The 18611-nt window shown below is 55.7% G+C and overlaps 1 protein-coding gene across 2 annotated transcripts in view; it reads right to left on the bottom strand.

Moving 5' to 3' along the window:
• RBM19 (RNA binding motif protein 19) overlaps positions 1–18611 on the bottom strand; it is an 85093-nt gene that overhangs the window by 14179 nt on the left and 52303 nt on the right. For both annotated transcript variants that reach the window (XM_076352747.1, XM_076352746.1), the window contains exons 23-24: positions 15164–15284; positions 7513–7626 (exon numbers count right to left, since the gene is read on the bottom strand). In XM_076352747.1, the coding sequence (XP_076208862.1) occupies positions 7535–7626; positions 15164–15284 (213 nt within the window). In that variant the 3' untranslated portion in view covers positions 7513–7534. The remainder of the gene's footprint in view (positions 1–7512; positions 7627–15163; positions 15285–18611) is intronic.

The following is an 18611-nucleotide window of genomic DNA, read 5'->3' on the forward strand; positions in this document are numbered from 1 at the left end:
CAGCATGGTGCTCTCCAGCCATTGCGCTGCCCTATATAAGGGAGCTAAGGGGACCGTAAAAGTGGCTGTAGGTTTCTCCTCAATTTAAAAAGTCATTTAGCAGCTGCAAAACACCGCCTGGCAACAGCCGGCCCTCGGAGGGGCATCCTTCCTTCAGCTAATCAGCTGCATTTTGAGCTTCTATTCTGCGTATTTAAATAGCCCAAATCACAGACCGAGATCTGCAGAGGTGCTTTCCCATTTTTTTATTTATCTTAACTTCATCTAACATCATCTTAAGATGCTGCTAGAGGAACACTGGTTGGGAAGCAGCAGCTGATCTGCGGTAGGGAAGGACCCTGTGACCTCCCGAGCTCCCGTTGCTGCTGCTCCGTCCGGGAGCCGTTTCCCACGAGCAAGGGGGGCCCGTGGGGCAGCACCTCCTCCCCATCGGAGCCTGCTGCCGGCAGATGAAGACCGACAGCCCACCTCACTGCGCCTGAACGCAGCTCCTGCCGCTGCCTCGCTTGCTCTCGCAGGAGAAAATTAAACAGCAGACAAAGCAAAATCTGATTTTTAGTTGAGTGAAAATGAAGAAAACCTTTTTTCCCCCCACATCACCTCTCCTGACACATGCTACAGACATCCCTCTTGCTTTCCTACTCTTACTTTCCCCTTGATAGGCAGCACCGTGTGCAACCGCTGTGCCGGCAGCTTTGCTAAGCCCTGAGCTGGGGACGTCACACGTGGGGACGCGATGACACCGGCTCCGTACCCTCTGGTCCACGTGGGCTGCGGGGCAGAAGTGCTGGCAGGATGACGCACAGGCCGGGCACGCTAATGCCCCTCAGCCCAGCACGGTCCCAGGGCTGGAAGAGAGAGCTGAGCCTAATTACGTGGCACTAATTACGGGCTGTGGAACGCAGGGATCCGTGCTCCTGCAGGTCCGAGCCTGGCCGCCGCTGCCCCGCGGCGGGGGAGGTCGGACGCCGTCCCTTCTCCGGGGTCCTTCCCCGTCACTGCTCTCCGGTTTCCCCACTCTCGGGCTGGCACCGCTTTCCGTATTTCACCGATTCAGGTCACACCGTGCACGCACCCGCCTCAGCCAACATCTGTTGATATTCTCTCTGCCTCCCTTCCTAGCTCCAGTTTGGGGTGAAAGCCTCCCTTATTAGCCAATTTGGATATCCATTTACTGTGAATTACTGAGCCTGATTATTATTCATGAATGGCTAAGTCTGAAATCTCAAGCCCTGCCATGCGATTTCTCTCCCTCTCCGATGCATATATTTAGGGAAAACAGGAGGCAGCGTGTCTCAGTCATACACAGCCGCGCTCCGGGGAAAGGAAAGCTGCACGCTGCCTCCTCGCTCTCCCGTTTTATTTCCCGGCGAGGAAGGTGGTGGTGGAAGCTGGAAGGTGGTGGTGGAAGCTGGAAGGTGGTGGTGCCGAACACTGGTCACGGTGCAACCCGGGGTAAGGTCCAGACGTGCCGTAATATTAAGGAGAAGCTCGTGCTCCCCAAATCCCGAGCAAATCTCCAGCCAGCATCCCAGCCAACCGTCCCCATGGGCGGCTGCAGCCCAGGGTGATGCCAGTTTGCTGCTGTCCCCTTCCACGATGGGGTCCGGCTACCGGGAGTCACCTTGGCTGGGGCTGAGCCCGGCTGATCCGTGGCAATCGGTTACCCAGCGGCAACTCGTCTGATCCCTTAGACACAGTCACAATATTTTAATGTTGGCTGCAGGGAAGGTAAAGGAGGTTTCCGTGCGAGGCGGGGAAACGATGGGGCAGCAGCAGAGGCATCCCTTGGCTAATCCTCCGGCAGGGGAGAAGCAAACGGGGTTTGCAATTGCAAAGGGCTGGTGAAAGGAGGAAGGGAGACAATTAGGAGCTGAAGAAAAAGCCCCGACTGCCGGTTAAAACAGGAGTTTGCAGCACACCTGCACAGCCGGCAGGGAGCCGGGCTGCTCCCGGCAGGGATGCGGGAATGGGCACGGTGCACAGCTGCTTCCACCTGTAGGTCCGCACCGTGCTTTGCAAATGGGGAAACCGAGGCAGCGAGGGAAGGTCTCCGCAGGAGAGCATTGCTCCACCAGCAGCACGCCCGCCTTCGCACTGCTTCTTCCATCTCGAGGGAGCAGCAACCGAAGCACTGTTTTTTTTCAAGCCGAAACCCTTCCTGCGTGTTTCCTGCCACATCTTGCTCAGGAAGACAACTTCAAGCATGCACAGACACCGCACTTACTGCCTCTGCGAGCAGACAAGCAAAGCTGGTAGAGTTGCCAGGGAGAAGGGGATGGCTGCCAACGCCAACAGGCAGACAGAAAGGCTTGAGATCCCAGAGCTCCTGCCTGGAGCCAGCAGCTGGGCTGGAAAGCAGCAAGCACGACGCAGGGGGACGTGAGCTATTCCTGCAGCCCTGGCAAAGGGCCGGCGAATGGCATCTATGGTGCTTGCTGCGAAGAGGCAGGCTTGCTTGGCCCTTCAGCGCTTCCCAGAACCCCGCTCCGTGGGGCACACCTGGGAGGAAGACTTTGCAAAGGCAGGACGGGACTAAAAAGATGAGAAGAGCTGAAATTCATGATCCAATGCTGCAGCCAGGACCAGTGCAATGGTGATGAAAAGAAACCACGAGCTGCTGGGCAGGGGGACGGGGGTACGTTGTAAGCAGCAGCAATTCAAGCCCGCAGCTCGGAAAATCAGCAGCTCACAGAGCGGGATGCTACCTGCCTGTCCATGCCTGCGCCGAGTCCCCTGCCTCCTCCCGTGGGACAGTGAGAAAAACAACACAGATCGTGGTCGAGAGTTTTCCAAAGGCGATGAGTCACTTTGAGCAATCGAAGAGGGCACCGGCGCACAGCCTGGCTCTGAGAGCAGCGGGAAGCATCGCTCGGCGGAGACACGCAGCCCTGGCAGCGGAGGGACTTGCAGCGCCCAGCAAAACCGGGGCCCGTTGGATATTCTCCCCGTGTTGACTTGCTTGCTGTCCCCTTAAGTAGATAACAGCCCACACAGGCCTCTGGCAACAGGCAGCAATAAAGTACAGCTAGTTTTACATTAAAACCCGTTAACCCTCTAATTCAGTAAAAAGGCTGCATTTGAATAATATCCTAATCCAATTCCAGAGCCGCGCCGGGGAGAGGGATACGGCGGGTGCCCGCGGAACAGCCGCAGCCGTCACGGCTCCCGCTGCCGTCCAGCCCTCCGGGGTCTCGCCCTGGATGAAGCCGTCACAACCTGGCAAGAGCCCACCCACCGGGGCAGCGGGCTTCAACCTGGGGTCTGCAGACCCCCCGGGGACCCTGCACCGTATCCCGGGGATTGCAGAAGACAGGACCGAGCATAAACTACTGGTTTCAGTTCTCCGATGGGGAGAGCACGTGCTTTGCACGAGCCCAGAGACTCCCCAGAGCTCATCTGCCGGAGCCCGAAATAACCCGCGCAGCCCCCAGGACGGTTGTTACCTACAGCTCTTGCCCACAGAGCGATGGGTGACGAGCCGGCCAGGGGTAGAGGCTTGGAGCGGGCTGCTCATCCTCTCTGCCATCAGCACAGCCTGGATACAACGCACCCACCCCGAAAAGGACACCCAGAGCAGACGAGCATCGCACCCTAAAAGTGTCCAGATCTCCCCAGGGAGCACAGGGCGGCCGAGAGGTGACCGGCACGCACGGCGACACCAGCCCTGCGGTGTCAAGAGCCAGCAAAACGAGGGGGCCAGGGCTACAGCTCATCATAGCTTAATTACAACAATTAGTGTGCGATCATTTGTTATAGATACAACCTTTCTGAATAATAGTTACCGCTAAAAGAAACTATTATCACTCCCGAACAAAATAAGCGTATCGCGATGGTGTTCAGCTGCAGAAGTACCGCCGGGGTTAAGGACCGGTGGGAGGCTATTTCCCAGGTTTAACTACGTGGACAGTTAAGAGAGTTTGCATTATTGTATCATTAGGATTGTTTCAGATCGGGGGAAAAAAAAAAAAGGCAGCGGGGAGTGATGAATTTCCCGCAGACCTACTTAGGCATTCGTTTTAATTCAGGGTAATTAGCAGGTATATGCTCGTTTTCAGAAAATTCCTGTTAAACCCGCTGTAATTTTAGGGGTGCAATGTGTGGGATTCTCAATACGTAACAAAGAAGTCGAGTCTTTGCTTGCGGAGTAGGAATTAACTCAAACTGTTCTCCAGAGCTGCGATCAGCACTTTCATAATTAATGTACGGGCATATATATATCTGTATACACATACACAGCCCCCCCCGCACACATCAAACAGATTTCCTTGATACCAAATTGCCTGAAAAATTAACCAATGTCAAACTGCTCAACAAGATAAGTATCATTAAGGGAAAAAGAAAATCTTCATTATGTTTGAAGGTGCGGGGGGAAAAAAAAAAAACCCTCATGAATGTTTTCTAGCCTGTTTCCAGACCAGGAAATAACATGTTTTAAAACATATCAAAGGGTTAAATTAATTTTCATTAAAATTTAAATTTGAGAAGGCTCCCTCTCTTCTTTCCTCCCTCCTCCCCCTTTGAACGTTTGACTGGCAACCATTTCATATTTCAATCTCGGCAGAACAAATTGAATTAGATGTTGAAACCAAACTCTGCTCTGTTCTCTAAAGCCTACATGCTCTGCTTGCGCTAATCCTTTTCGTCGCCGCTGCAGACCTCAGAGACGCTCAGCAAGAAACCTGCCCCGCCACAAAAGACAATGAAGGGGGGGGGGGGGGGGGAGGGAAAAAAAACCCAGGAAAAAAAAACCCCAGGAAAATCCAATCCCAACCTGCAACCCTGCAAAGCTTCGCTTAAATCATGTGCTGGGTGACACGTGCCTGGAAGGGACCCTGCCTGGCTCCTCCGTCCTCTGTGCCGGCCATCGGCTGCGTTGAGCGCTGCTGGTTGGTCCTTTACCCCCGGGATGCTAAAGCCCCGTTTCCCCTGCGGTGACCCCCCCCCCTGCGCAGAGCTGCCCCGGGACCACGGACGGGTCCCACCGCTGCCACCCCCTGTGCCAGCGCAGACGGCAAAGGCAGTGGGGAGCAGCGGAGGGAGCGGGGACGGGAACGCCGCTGATCAATGCTGAGCACAAAAAGGAAATAAAAAAAGAGATTTCCCCCCTCCCTGGTGAGCTCGGCACCATTTTGGCTGACCCCCTTTGACAGCGCTGCTCTGACACCCGTGCCTCAGTTTACCCACCCGTCTGCCGAGCACAAACGCCCGCCTGCTGCGGGGCAGGGCGGGTGCACTGGAGCTGCCGTAAGGGATGCATGTTTTATACACTGCAGCCCTGCAGAGGTCCCAAGGGGGCACCCCTGAATTTTGGGGGTCTGTCCCCTGAGCCAGCAGCCCCAGGTCTTTCCGACAGCAGGAAAACCCGGCCTTGGGGGCCGGGAAGCCGCTCGGAGGCAGCATCAGGGCTCTTGAGCTGCAACACGGTTTGGGGGACCGGCACGGGGTGTTACAGCTCTGGGCGCTGAGCCGTAGCACTCGGCCTCCTCCCCGGGGACCGCACAAAGAGCCGAGGAGCCGGTGAGCCTTGAGCCCGCCGGTGCTGAGCCCCAGGCCCCGTGGGAGGACCGGTTTCGGGGAGGAGGTTTGCAGAGGAGCTGGGACAGGAAAACACATCCAAAAGCATGGGGCTTGGCTGGGCTCCGAGCAATGCTGCCTGTCCTGCCCCTCCTGCACCACTCCATCCCTCCCCACCTCCATCCCTCCACAGCTCCATCCTGGGGCTGGCTGCTGGAGAAGGTGTTAACAGCACGTACACCTGGAGGCATCCTTAAATCAGAGCCGCTCCAAGGGAACAAATGTTATCTTGAGGCGCCGGCACTTACTGCAGAGGCACTGCATGAAGCAGGCAGTTATTTAACCCAACTCGGATTATTCCTGCGGTCACGTAAGCACCTTCCCTTTCATCAGCAGGGCCCCGGCGCCGTGCTCGTGCCCAGCGCTTGCGGCAGCCCGGGAAGGCAGACGTATTAGCAGGGTTATTGGTCGGCTCCAGGCCCAGATGCGTTTGCTATTCAGGCGGCCAGCGGTGTTGTGGGTTGAACAAAAGTCCGGTAATAAGTAAGGTTATGAGCATCCCACTGCTAGGTGTATTGGGTACCACCTCGCAGCAACGGGCAGACATTGCCGAGAGGAAAAGAGCCTCTTCGGCAGTAATGCGCATCGTGCACGCAAACGCATTCCAGCGAGCGCGGGGCGGCTTCCCGGCGCTGATACACAGAGGACAGCCCCGGCTTCCCCCCGGCACGGCGGGCTCAGCGCCACTTTGGATGCATGCACCACGCAGCACCCCAAAAACCAGGGGGGCCCTAGGCCACTTGGATGAGATTTAGGAACCGGCGTCATTTCTGTGGCTGTAAAAGTGGGAGCCAGAACATGTCAAAATCGTTCCCTCGGTGGTGTTGAGCAAATACAGCCTTGCTGGAGAAAGCACCGCAGGGACTTTCTCCCCAGCATGAAGGATTTGTCAACCCAGCGCCCCGAGTCACCTCCCCGTGGGCAGTGCGCCGGCGTGATGCACTTGTCTCTTTCGGCCCTGCATGAGTTTCTCAGCACAGGATGGGGTTTCATCACCAGGGAGGTGGGCGGCGAGTCCCCCAGTGGATGGAAAAGGGGGGGCAGAGTGCAGTTCAAAGGGATCTAGGAGCCTCCCTGGTGTTTTTATTGCACTTCTCCAGATGCTGTGGCTGGTGAACAGGTTTCCTACCAGCAATCCAAGGTTTCCACCGTGGCCACAAACACACGCAAAGGAGATCCATGAGCCTGTCTCACCTCTCTTGAACCCACGCAGGGTTTGCTAGGCGGTCTCAAAAGGAGGTGGGGGTCTGGCTGAACTGCGCGGTGTTTGACTACAGGGAGCTATTTAATCCTGGCTCCCTCCTGCCAACCTCTGCCGTCTTGCACTCTCCAGCCTCGAGACGCTACTCCAAGAAGACACGCCGAGGAGGAGCGATGCCAGCCAGGACTCAAGACGGCATGAACTAGACCTTGGGGCGCATGGTGCCCTTGGAGGGAGTGAAGCCATGGAGACTGCGGGTGCTAGCAGGGAAAAGGCCTTTGCCAAACTATCTGTTTTGTGGTGGCAGCTGCAGGCTGGTTTCCAAACAGGCGCTTCTTTTTTTTTTGGCAGCCTATCTGTTCTCCCCCAACCACAGCGAGGGCCAATTCGTGACTCGACAGCGATTTCTGCCGCAACAGCAATTCTGCTGGCTTCCCTTGTAGGAAAGCAAACACACTGGGGAACACACAGAAACACAAACAGTGCATGCGCTCACTTCGTCACGGAGCCTAAACCGAGCCCAAATCTGGGCTGTACCCCCTGAGACCACGGCTACGAGCCTGCGGGGTGACAGGGAGGAGAGGCAGCGGGTGGGACCCCAGCTCAGAGGCTGCTGAGCCTTTGCAATGCCACCTTCTCCTCCTCCTGGCACTGCTGTCCCTGCAGCAGCCCAAGGCATTTTGACCTCTAAGGGCCAGCTGTGCCCGCCACGGCCCCACTGCCCCGGCACCCACCTCACCAAATGCCAGGCAGCTGCTAGACGGCCTCGTCTTTGTTGCTCTCCTCCTCTTCCAGATGCTCCAGGATTTCATTCAAAACCTCCGATCGTTTTCTCTTCTTTTGGGAGTCTGTCCAGGCCCGGGTGGTAGTGAAGGGGATGCGGGAGAAGAAGAAAAGTAAAGATTACAATCCGGGCCCACGCACAACCACCTCCAGCTCATCTGCTACCTCCAGCCCCCCTCATCCCCCTCCTGGGTAAAGCCCCTCAACTATTGTTTACTTCTCCTCACCAGCCAGGCCCTGGCAGGGCACCATGGCTGGAGGTGTGACTCCATACCCACCACCCGTGCTTTGGTTCACAGGCTTTGCTGGAAGCAAACGGCCCCAGCGTCCAAACAGGCTCATTGGCGATGCCGACCCTTCCCGTTGACCCCAATTCGCCCATCCGCTGTCCAAGAGCTGTCGCAAGACCAACCTAGACACCAGCCTTGGTTCGGCAAGGCTCTTGGCGGGACACAGACCCACCAACATCCTTGCTGAGACACAAGATCGCTGCCCGGCCCTGCAGCCCAGCCTGCATCTCCCACCTCAGCTGGCAGCGGGTGAAGGCGAGAGGCTGGCTCTCCCCCGACAGCTGGGCAGGGATGTCCCTGCTTCGCTCCTCTTGTCCCACACCAACAGCACCGTCCTGTGACACCCCCCGGCATCGTCACCCTCCCAAAACTGCCGTGAGGCGCAGCCCCGTGTGCGCATCCCTCCCCGCGGACGCTACAGCCTGTGGGAGGGCGAGAAACCCCTGGGGGGCTGCCAGCATGTGAGCAAGCATCCCAACCTTGCATCAGCGCCTGGTGCCGGGGGTGACAAAGCCATTTGGTCCCTGTGCTGAGGGCACAACGTCAGCGCTGCCTCCTCTCCACTGGGCAAGAAGTGCCCTCTCAGCAGGAGCCGTGGAGCAGCCCCCTCTCACCCTGCTCGCTCCCCAGCCAGCGGCTCTCGTTTGCGAGCAGCACATGGAGAACAGCTGTTTAAATCCTGCTTTCAGACATCAAAAGCCTCGCTGGGTTTCTCAAACAAACAAACATACCATAGGACTAAAGAAAAGGTGTAAAATAAATAAATGGAACAAGCTGTGCATTTTCTTTTAGTATTACAGCTGCTGCGGGAGATAAACAACAAGTAAATGTCACAAAACATCAATACAGAAGAAATTAACCTGACAAAAGCTCACATCCCCCCCTCCGCCTCCCCTCCAACTCCCAACAATTTTGCATTTCTGGAGTTCCCATCTAATGATTTTATTTTTCAATTAATTCCTTGACAGAGCGCCAGAACCCGCCTCCCCCCCCGCCGAGGGCTGCGGGGACGGGCAGGGGGATGGGGGTGCCAGTGGCCCCCACTCCCCTCCCGGCGCCCACCCCACTGAGCTTGGGGTAGCTGAGGGGGGGCTGCAAGGTGCCACCCCGAGACCCTCCAGCGGCTCTTCCCAGTTCAATCATCCAAAGGCACAAGGGACAACCCACCCTGGAGGAAGGTGCCAGCTCAGCGGTTCTCCCTCCCCTTTACTCTGCCCTCCCAGCTCCCGCTCCCTCGGCCAGCCTCGCACTCGGGGCTCGGAAATGGCATCAAATGTGGTCTCAGCTCCCAAATCCATAGCAGGGAAGAGCGTGTCCCCCACCTGCCACCCCTTCCCCACCAGATCCCGACGTGCCCCATGCAGAGAGCCCGCACGGAGGCAGTGATGGGGGTTGCACGGCGGAGGGGATGCTGGATGCGGGATGCTGGATGCGGGCCGCTAAGAGAGCATCCCTAAGCAGTGCGGTGCACCCAGGGGACCTGCCGTGGCATGGGCAGGGGGCTGGCAGGGCAACCAGCCCCCACCGCGTGCTCCAGATTCACCGGCTCAGCCACAGCGCTGCTGGGGAGCACTGGGAGCATCCCCCCATCCGCCCAACACGAAGGAAAAGGAGAAAAAAAAAAAATCCCAGGAGGGTGGGGAAGCGAATTGGTTCGACTTCTGTTCTGCCGCTCCAAGCTGGTTAAGGTTTGCCCGCTAACGATCCCATTTGCTTCCTTTAGACAATAGCCAAAGCCGGCGGGGGTGGGCCGAGAGGGGGATTACCACGGGATTAGAACGTGGCAGGGTTGCGGATGCCACGCTAATCCTGCAGGGTTTTACTCTCCGGCTACGGCATGTGTTTGCATTAGTTACAGCTGCTCAAAAAAAAAAAAAAAAAAAAAAAAAAAGAAAAAGAAGAAAGGAGAAAAAAGGGAGCCCAAAAGGCTGGGAGGTGAGGGCGAGCGCGGTGGGTCTGTAATGCAGCTGAGAGGTAAAAGGAGCAGCTTGGGGGTCTGCGGCCAACGGAGGAGCACCTGGGAAAGGTGATGGGGACGGGGACGGGGAAGACTCTTCCCACCCCACCGGGGAGGGCACGAGGATCGGGTCCAGAGTGGAGCATGCCTTCCCCTGCAAACCCTCTGCTTCCAGCAAACAACTGTAAATAAGCAGGGGCGAGCTGCAGTGGGGCTCCACTGCTTTACACCCACCCACAGCCCTCTGCCGAGACCCGGGGTCTCGCTGGAAACGCTCTCACAACTGAAATACAAGCCAGACCCCCCCTCCTCACTCATCTCTCTTTCATTCGCCTGCCCTGCAGCCTCCGCAGCCCCTCTTTCCACCCTGTCCTTCCTATAAAAAAACCCCCACAAGTCATTCCTTCCCCTTCCTGCGTCTCGCAGAAAATTCCCCATCTGTCAATTTAATTCTTTGATCGATGGGAAAGAGCAGGAAAAAACGGCCCAGCACAGCTGGCTTCCCAAGTTAGCCCTGGCAGGATACCGCCAGCCCCGCTGGTGACGGCTGAGTGCAATGTTTGTGAAGCGCAGAGAACACAAGTCAATAGTAATTTAGCTGGATTGGGAGCAAGTACCTTCCCTGCACGGACTGCGAGCTCCCGGGAGAGAGGGAGCGCGCGCACACGGAGGGTATCGCCGCCTTGCTCGCAAATCTTCTCCCAGCAAGGCTTGCCAGGATGGAGCCGCACCGGCAATCGTCACCCCGTGCCAGGCAAGCGAGGGAAGAAAAGGGGGATCGAGCTGTTCACAGACCTTTCGTGGGCTGCAGTTATGGGATTGCGGGGATGCAGGAGATGTGCAGGTCTGCACCGGGGCTCTGGATGCGAGCCCAGACTGCTCTCTCCTGCGCAGGGCACAGATCCAGATCTGTCCCTCGCCCCAGGGCTGGCAAATTCAGCTGCAGGGCACTGGGAACCCTTCGTCACTGTTTCGGCGGAGCCAAAATATTCTCCCTGCTGGTTTCAAAGACGTCAGTGATCCTTGTTTTCCAAAGGGATGATCCCCCTTCCCAAATGAGGGCCAGGATGCTGGCGGTGGCAGGGTTCGTGCATCCCTCGCTGCCCTGATGTAGCGTTTGCCACGACCCTGCTCCACGTTATGGGCTGGATTAGAGGCCCCAAGGCCAACCGTTGGCCAACCTTTCCGTGGCTTCTCCTCACCACGTTACAGTAGATAAGTCTCTTTATCCACAGCAGCATCAAATCCTCCCCTGCAGCTGGCCAAGCTCTCGGGCTCTCCAGCCACCTTGCAGCAGCAGGTCCCACAGGTTAATAACACATGGTGGGGTGCAATTAAAACTCAAATAAAGTGGGTTGGTTTTTTTTTTCCTAATATAAGACCCTCCTGCCTTGGGACGAAGAAAAGGTACACTCAGCAACGAGCAAAAAGACTTAAACCTCTTACAGACTGTGCTCAGAGGCGGGAGAGCAAGCGCGGGGTGTAGTGCTGCAGTCCCAGCCGTCAGGGCTGGGCTGTGGCTTCGCTCCTGACAGAATTACTGAAACCATCTCTGGCAGCCGGTGACCACTTCTGGGGTCCTCACTTTCTCCCGGAACATTACAAAGACTCAGAACAAGCCATAAAGAATGACCTGAAAACTACATGAAATGGGAAGGAAGCCTATTCCTTTTTATTGCATCTATTAGACCTATTGAAAAGATGGCTTAGAAGTGGCTTGATTGCCGTGACAAACGCCTGCACGGAGAAAAGATTTAGGAGACCAGACCTCTCTTTAACCTAACAAATAACAGCAGAGTGGGACCTGGGAACTGGAAGGCAAATCTCTATAAATGGTGTCTAGAAATAAGGTGCATAATTGTAGGAGAGAGAAGACAGTGGTAGGAAGTGTCTCTCGCAGCCCAGGTCTAGACTTTACAAAGTACTTCCTTGCTAAGACCAAAATGACGGGGCTGACACTGGAGCTGCTGGGTGAGGGGTTTTGGCCGCTGCTACTCAAGACACCAGCCTGAAAGATCAAGGTGGTTCTTTCAAAGCTGGAGATGCAGAAGTCTGCTGTGACGGCAGCGAGACGGAGCAGGATGAGCTCATTGCTCAAGTCAAACTCGCCATCAAACCTAGGGGAAGGCAGGTCACCGTGTTGTCTCGCTGGACCCGGGTGATAGCAACCCCCCAGGCCTTACGGCAATCTTCTCACCCTCTGTGAGCACTCTGCAGCCTCTCCTACACACAGATCCGTGACATGCTAACCGTGGAAACATCTGTACATCACTGTTGTGCCCACAGCAAACCAAGAACTGCACAGAAAAGAGGAAACGGAAGAAGAAAAAGAAGGAGCCTTTCAAAATACTTAAATTCCAATTGCATAAAACTTGGGAGGAAAGTGTCTGAAAGCCCCGTGAGATGGGCAGTCTCAGTCCTTTGTCCTGCTTTAACACTTTCACCTCTTCTGGTATGTGCAAAGTCCTTGGCACGCTCCCTGGTCGCTTTTATTTCTGTGCAATAACCAGGAAAAGGGCCAGGAGCAGCAGAGGCCACGTGTCACCCTGTACTGGTGGCACAGCACTGCCAACACGGCTTGATAGAAACACATGCCGCCGCTACAGCAAGACCAGCCTCTCCGAACAGCATGGGTGGCTTGTGGTGTTGGAGGCCTCCAGGTCCAAAAGGATCACAGAAGATTTTCAGAGAAAGAAAAAAAGAAAAAAGACTCTCCCATGGGATGGCAATGCTCAACCCTGCAAAGAAATTTAGGGCAGGAAACGAGGAATAAGCTGAGTTGGATGGTGGGATAAGTCCCACCCCATCCACCGCACTGTGCCTTTTGAAGGCATCTGCCTCCACGTCCTGCTTCTCAGACGCTGCTGGCTGGGCTTGGCTTGGGGAGCAACGCGAGGACAGCAGCAGCAGAGGCTTTTGGTGGCAAAGAGCAGCTGAAGACACCAGGGACCCTGGTCTTGACTCTGTTTCCTGAGCCTTGAACACTCAAAATTATCTTTTCTCTCCGATTCCCAGCTCGGTCCCTTCCTACCTGGAGATAAGGGACCAGAGGGGCCTGACCACTGCAGCCTGCAAAGCTGTGGGAAGACCCTCACAAGTCACCCACACTGAGGTGGGAGAGGAAAACTCACGGGGGACATCCATGAACAGCGCAGGGATGTCTGAGCTGCTCCTGCACCTCGTGGGGAGAGGAGGAAAGCGGGGGTAAATGGTTATCGGCAGGAAAAAGCGAGCTTGGTTTCTGGTCGACAGAGTCCAGTCTGCATGGCCGGCGAAATAAGATGCGCGGTCTCAGCCCGGCTGTTTGGTAGGCTGAAGGGATGGGGAGGACTCAAGGCAGGGTGGCAATACCCTATGGGCTCTGTATCCTTTCTACCCCAGCTCCACGTGGGAAAATCAGCCTCCAGCTACGCCGGGGAGGAAACGCGAAGGAGCATCCCCACGGAGGCTGAAGGCAGAGTGGTAGCTGCAGTTTTTCCCTCTTTATCGCTATCACTATCACTTTCTGCGCACCCACAGCAAAAGGGACAGGGCACAGCTCCCTCCCCTCCCCGGGGCTGCTGGGCATCACTGCCAGACACCCCGCAGCAAGCCCGCCTCGAAATCAGGAGAGGGCACTTCCCAAAGAAATAAAATCCCACCCATGAAACTCCAGCCTGCCAGTGCGGTGCGGAGAGGCTGGGACCTGGTCCCAGGCACCAGCCAGTTCCCGGTGCCCGCTACTGTGTCCCAGACGGGCTTTGATATGGAGATCCACTTCTGGCAGCTCCCGCTCTGCCGCAGGATTAGCTACCAGCAGTTTTGCAGCGGAGGACGCGCGTGTGCACCAGACAGGGCTGAAACCATTGCATGTTATTTCTCTCCCCTCGAGACGGGCTGGAGCACAGCGATGACTACCGCCTTCAATCACATTTTCAGTCCCTAAAGATGGGGAGTGATAACCTTGCTCCTGTTTTTCAGCCAAGCCCCTGGAGCCACCACAGCTCCAAGGCTGCATCCCTCCTGGGACGTGAAAACGCTCTTCTGCCGCTCTCCCAGAGTCCCCACCTCTGTGAGGAAGACCCCGGACAAGCGGGCTGGAGCAAACACAGACAGAAATCGGGATGCAAGCTGAGCCTGGGGGAAACAGGGAAGTGACAGAGCTCGCAGGCAGCAGCCAGCATCTGCTGCAAGTCTGCAGCTACCGTAAAGCCAAGACTATTTTTTCCCCTTAGACTGAGCAGAGTAGAAAGGGAGAAAGGAGATCCTGAATATAAAATGGGGTGCATGAATCATCACACCTGCTGTCTTCTCCACCCGGGTGGAGACTCACATTACTGTGATCAAGCATGACGTGTGTCCCCCTCCAGCGCAGGGTTCTGGATGGGCACATCCATCCCCAGCAGTGCCTGTCCTCCCCGCTGCCTCACGCATGCCCCCAGCAGTATAGGTCTACACCCAGGCTATTACATACACCTAGACATTGCTGTGCTCCTTTTGGTCTCCTTTTTGGCACCACGTTGGAGATCAGCCCGTGGCTCCCAGCACATCCCCCTTCGCTCCACACCTCTCTGGCCATATCCACCCTCAGCCCTTCCACCACCAAACTGCAGCTTCTCCAGGCTGTGATAATCAGCGCTGTGCACACTATTTCACGAACACGAGGCTAGGTCCTGCTGGAGTCAGGCTTGCTAAATAAGCGAGGCTTGCTGCTCTTCCGTGGCCAGGGATTGCAACGTGCAGCCCCAGAACTGCTTATGCCAACCCCCTGGGCAATGGGCATGTGCGTGATGGAGAGGGGAGGCTGGGAGAGGATGCAGGAGGAAAAGCATTGATCTCCAGCTTAGTCCTCCAGCCCAGGGGAGCCCTTCCTACATAAGTATTTGCCAAGCAATGCATTTGTGCCTGTCGATGGCTGTCAATAGGAGCCTGCAGTGCTGTTATCTGCGGAGCTGTAATTCTTGGGAACCTGATCCAAACAGCCCTCTCCGCATCCAGCTGGTGGCCAAATTATTTGTCCTTTTTAATCTGTGTGCTGCGTGCACAGAGCCTGTCCCCAACTACTGAGCACCCTGGGGTGCAGGTGGATGGAGCAAAAGCATTGCAGCTGGCAGGTGGCATTGAGGCGCCTCGGCAGTGCCAGCACACGGAGAGTTAACCGGCTCACGTGCAGACAGAGAGCTGCCAGACAAAGCCGAGGCCTGGATGCCTCCTGCTTCCCCCTGCGCTTGCATCGTCAGGCTCCAGCATCTACCTGCCAGCTCCGGCAAGCCGGCAGCGGCGGGGAAAGGGCTGGCATGGACCGGCAGCGTGTGCCAGATGGGACGGTGCCAGGCGGGGCTGTATCGACAGGCCAGAAGGATGCTGCTACGTTACCGTGAAAATGGTCTGCCGTTTTCCGTCTCAGGGCCTCCACCGTCTCCTCCGCATCTGCCCACTCCAAGACCAGCCTCCGGCCGTACAAATGCGTGCTGTGGCACAGGGCGTTGAATGCTTTCTGCAGAATTAAGAGAAAAAAAAATAGTACGGGAGAAAATAAAAACAGGCTCACATGAGGAAAAGTAAAGATGTCCCTCCCTCTGCCCTGAATCTAAAAGGCCACCAGGGAACATCCTACTTTGAGCACTTTGCTCTGATGGGGCAGGATTCATCTCTATCAGTGGCTCTGACTCGATCATTTATCTTCTACATACTTGCAGCAGAGCAAATACCCATCGCCATTCCTGCAGGCTGCTGCTGCTCGCTGGGGAGCAGGCTGAAATCCAGCACAGCAAGCAGCTCAAGGTTGGCTGCAGCCTTGCATCACCCCGGGACCGCACCTGAGCCGGGAAAGCTGCAGCCCGGAAAGGCTGCAAAGGCTTGGGGCAGCACTAGGTGGGTCGACTGCAAACCAGGGCCCTCACGGGCAGCGTGGCAGCGCTGGGTTAGCACGGGCAGAGCAACCTCGCGACTCTCCACCCACCCTGTTCTCCGCCGGCACGCAGTAAAGCACAGCTCAAATGTGAGTAGAGAGGTTGCTTTCTGCTCAGGGGCAACAAGTTTGAAGCACAAGCTCGCCGGGGAAAGCTGCCTTCCTCTCGTCCAACCATTTGGTGATGTTGGCCGTGGTGGCAGCAAATGTGGCAGAGCCAGAAGCCAACGCAGAAGTCCTCTTCTCTTTTTGCCTATGGTGGTTTGCTGTGTTATAGAAATCCAGAGGTTTCCTCATTGTTAGATCCTGCTTAACAACATCCGTACAGCTATAATCTCTTGCTGATGTTGAATACAAGCATGCCGGCCAGCACAGTAGCTCAGACAGCTTTCTATGCCTGTAGGCAACCAGCAGAGGCATTCAGGGAACAGCGACTCCATCCAGGGAAGGTTGACTTTGTCTTTATTTCCCACAGACTTTCAAGGAAATTCAGGACTGAGCAGGATTAGGCCCATAATGCAAATACACAAACACGCCGGTCAAATATTTTCACCCCCAGGGGCCCACAAAGTGCTCCACAGCAATGTGACACATGGCTGGGCACAGGGGTAGAGAAAAGGAGGCCAAAATGCTCTCTTAAAAACCCCAGCTAAGGCTGGGATTAAGTCAGGTTATAAGCTCTGCAAACTCGCGTCCCTGGAACAAATACAGCAGATGTAAGACCACAGAAACACATCCCGCTGTCCAACAGGGACGTCTCCTCCCATCTGGAGGCCCCCAAAACAGCACCGAAGTTGTCCTGGAGAAGCCCAGCCCTTTCCTCCGAGAAAAAAAACAACCCATTTCCAGTGACCAGCACTCAGTAACCTGCGTTTCCCCCTCCTTCCGACTCCCTTTCACTCATATAATTCTCATTCATTACAAAAAAGAGAAACGAGGAGCACCAGCTCCACCTGCTCCGTAGCATCGCTGACATTCCCCACCTCCCCACCTTCGCCAGCTCCCCGGTGCTGACCCCGGCAGGGCGGCGTGCCTCCTTTTCGGGGGGTGCATCCCTCTCCGAAGGGCTGCAAGCCTGGCTGGTGCTTTTGCAGCTACAGCTGTTTTTATTTGCCGCTGCTGTTGTTTTAAAGGCCTATTTTCACTTGGAATGGTATCCAATTAGCAGAGCAATGTGTTGGCTTAAATAAACACTCGGGGGGAGGTGGCAGTAGGGAGTTGTGATGGCTGTTTACGTTGGCACAAAGAGCCATTTCCAAAGCCTGGCACACAACTGCAGCTCTAATCGCCGGGTCTCATTTGTTAATTTATACTTTTTAATTTCTCACTTCCCATAGCACAAGGAAAAGGAAGGTTGGAAGACAGAATACGGCCCCGGCAACCTCGCTGCGCCCTGCAGCAGGTCACGGAGCAGGGCAGACCGTGCCGAATGCGCCCACGGTCACGGTGCAAAGTGCAGCACTTGGTGGGCTCTCATCCTCAAAGCAGCTTGCTCTGCCACGTCCTCTTGGTTGCAGGATTGCTTCCATGCCCCGCTAGGCACACACAGCCCAGCTCGGCCCAGTCCGGGATGAGGCATCCTCTAGATTTGCGGGGAGCACCGGGAAAGGTCATGGAGCAAGAAGGAAGGCAGATGTTGTCATCAAGTTGTGTTGCATGAAAGAAACCCGCTGGGAGAGACGCATCTGCCAGCAGCCTGGTGACACTGGCCCCTCCCAGCCGAACGCACTCCCAAAATGAGCTGTTTTGCACCCAGGACGAAGCAAAGCTCAGGATGCCGGGGCGAGATGGCAGGGACCCTCCCAGCCCACTGCTGCTCCAGCCCACGTGGAAAAGGGCGTGTTGGGACCTGTGGTCCCCACGGCCCCATCCTCCAGATGGGCTCCCGGAGCTGGGGCTGCAGAAGAGAAGCCGTGCATTTCAGGTGAAAAACAACCGAATGTCACTTCATTTGGAAACCAGCTAAAAAATAAAACTTAGCTCTTCGTTGCTCTGAGAGGAATTAAGACTTTTTCAGGGGAAGAAAAGAGAAGCCACCGATGATTTAAAAGACAAAGGGATGAAGGGGAGAAATGCCATCCCCATGCATCCGCATTGCTGGAAATCTTCCAGCGAGAGGAGGAAATTTGCCACTGCTGCTATTCCAAATGAAAAGGTAGGTAGGGAAAAAATATATTTTAATTACATGAGAAATATGAAATGAGGACAAGCAGACCGGCTTTCAAAGAAAGTGGGGCTGGAGGCAGGAGCTATTCTCAGGGTGCGGCTCCTCCACCCGAGTGTCTGCCTTCCCAGGACACCTCCTTTGAAGACCAAAGCATCGGATGGCCAGAGGCTCGTTTAGTTGTATCCGAACTCGGGATACAGAGAGGTGTGGTGCCCGTTCATCCGAGAGAGAGACTCACCAGAAAAGACCTCTAATTGCCACAGCTTCGTGTCGTCCTACGCCTTTAAGGAAAGGGGAGCCTCTACCACACAAGGCTCGGTATCCTTAAATGCCAAAAAAAGGATTTAATTAAACCCACTGCCAGGTAACAGTGAAAGCTGAAAAGCCCTGGCAAACCTCCTCGCAGGTCTCTTTTGTTTTCCAAATGCTTTAGGGATTGCATGAGAACCCTATGGCCCTCTCCCCCCTAGAAAATAGGATGCGAGCATGCTTAAAAATGTCATTTTTGAACCCTCCCGATTATGATTTTGCAGAGTTTGGTTCGAGCTTAATGTTATGGCTCAGCATGGCAGGATTTGGTCGCTAGCTCCGAATACAGCTTGGGCAGGGCTAGAGCCCAGGCAGCGGATGGACAGGCGAACGGAGCAGGGAAAAGTGGTGAGAGGATGAGGAGAGGCCCCCAGCAACAGCTTAAAAATGTTTGTGGGATTCAGAAAGGGAATTTCAAAATTAAGGGGTGGCTGATA

The sequence above is a fragment of the Aptenodytes patagonicus genome, chromosome 15 (assembly GCF_965638725.1).
Source record: "Aptenodytes patagonicus chromosome 15, bAptPat1.pri.cur, whole genome shotgun sequence".
Lineage (NCBI taxonomy): Eukaryota > Metazoa > Chordata > Aves > Sphenisciformes > Spheniscidae > Aptenodytes > Aptenodytes patagonicus.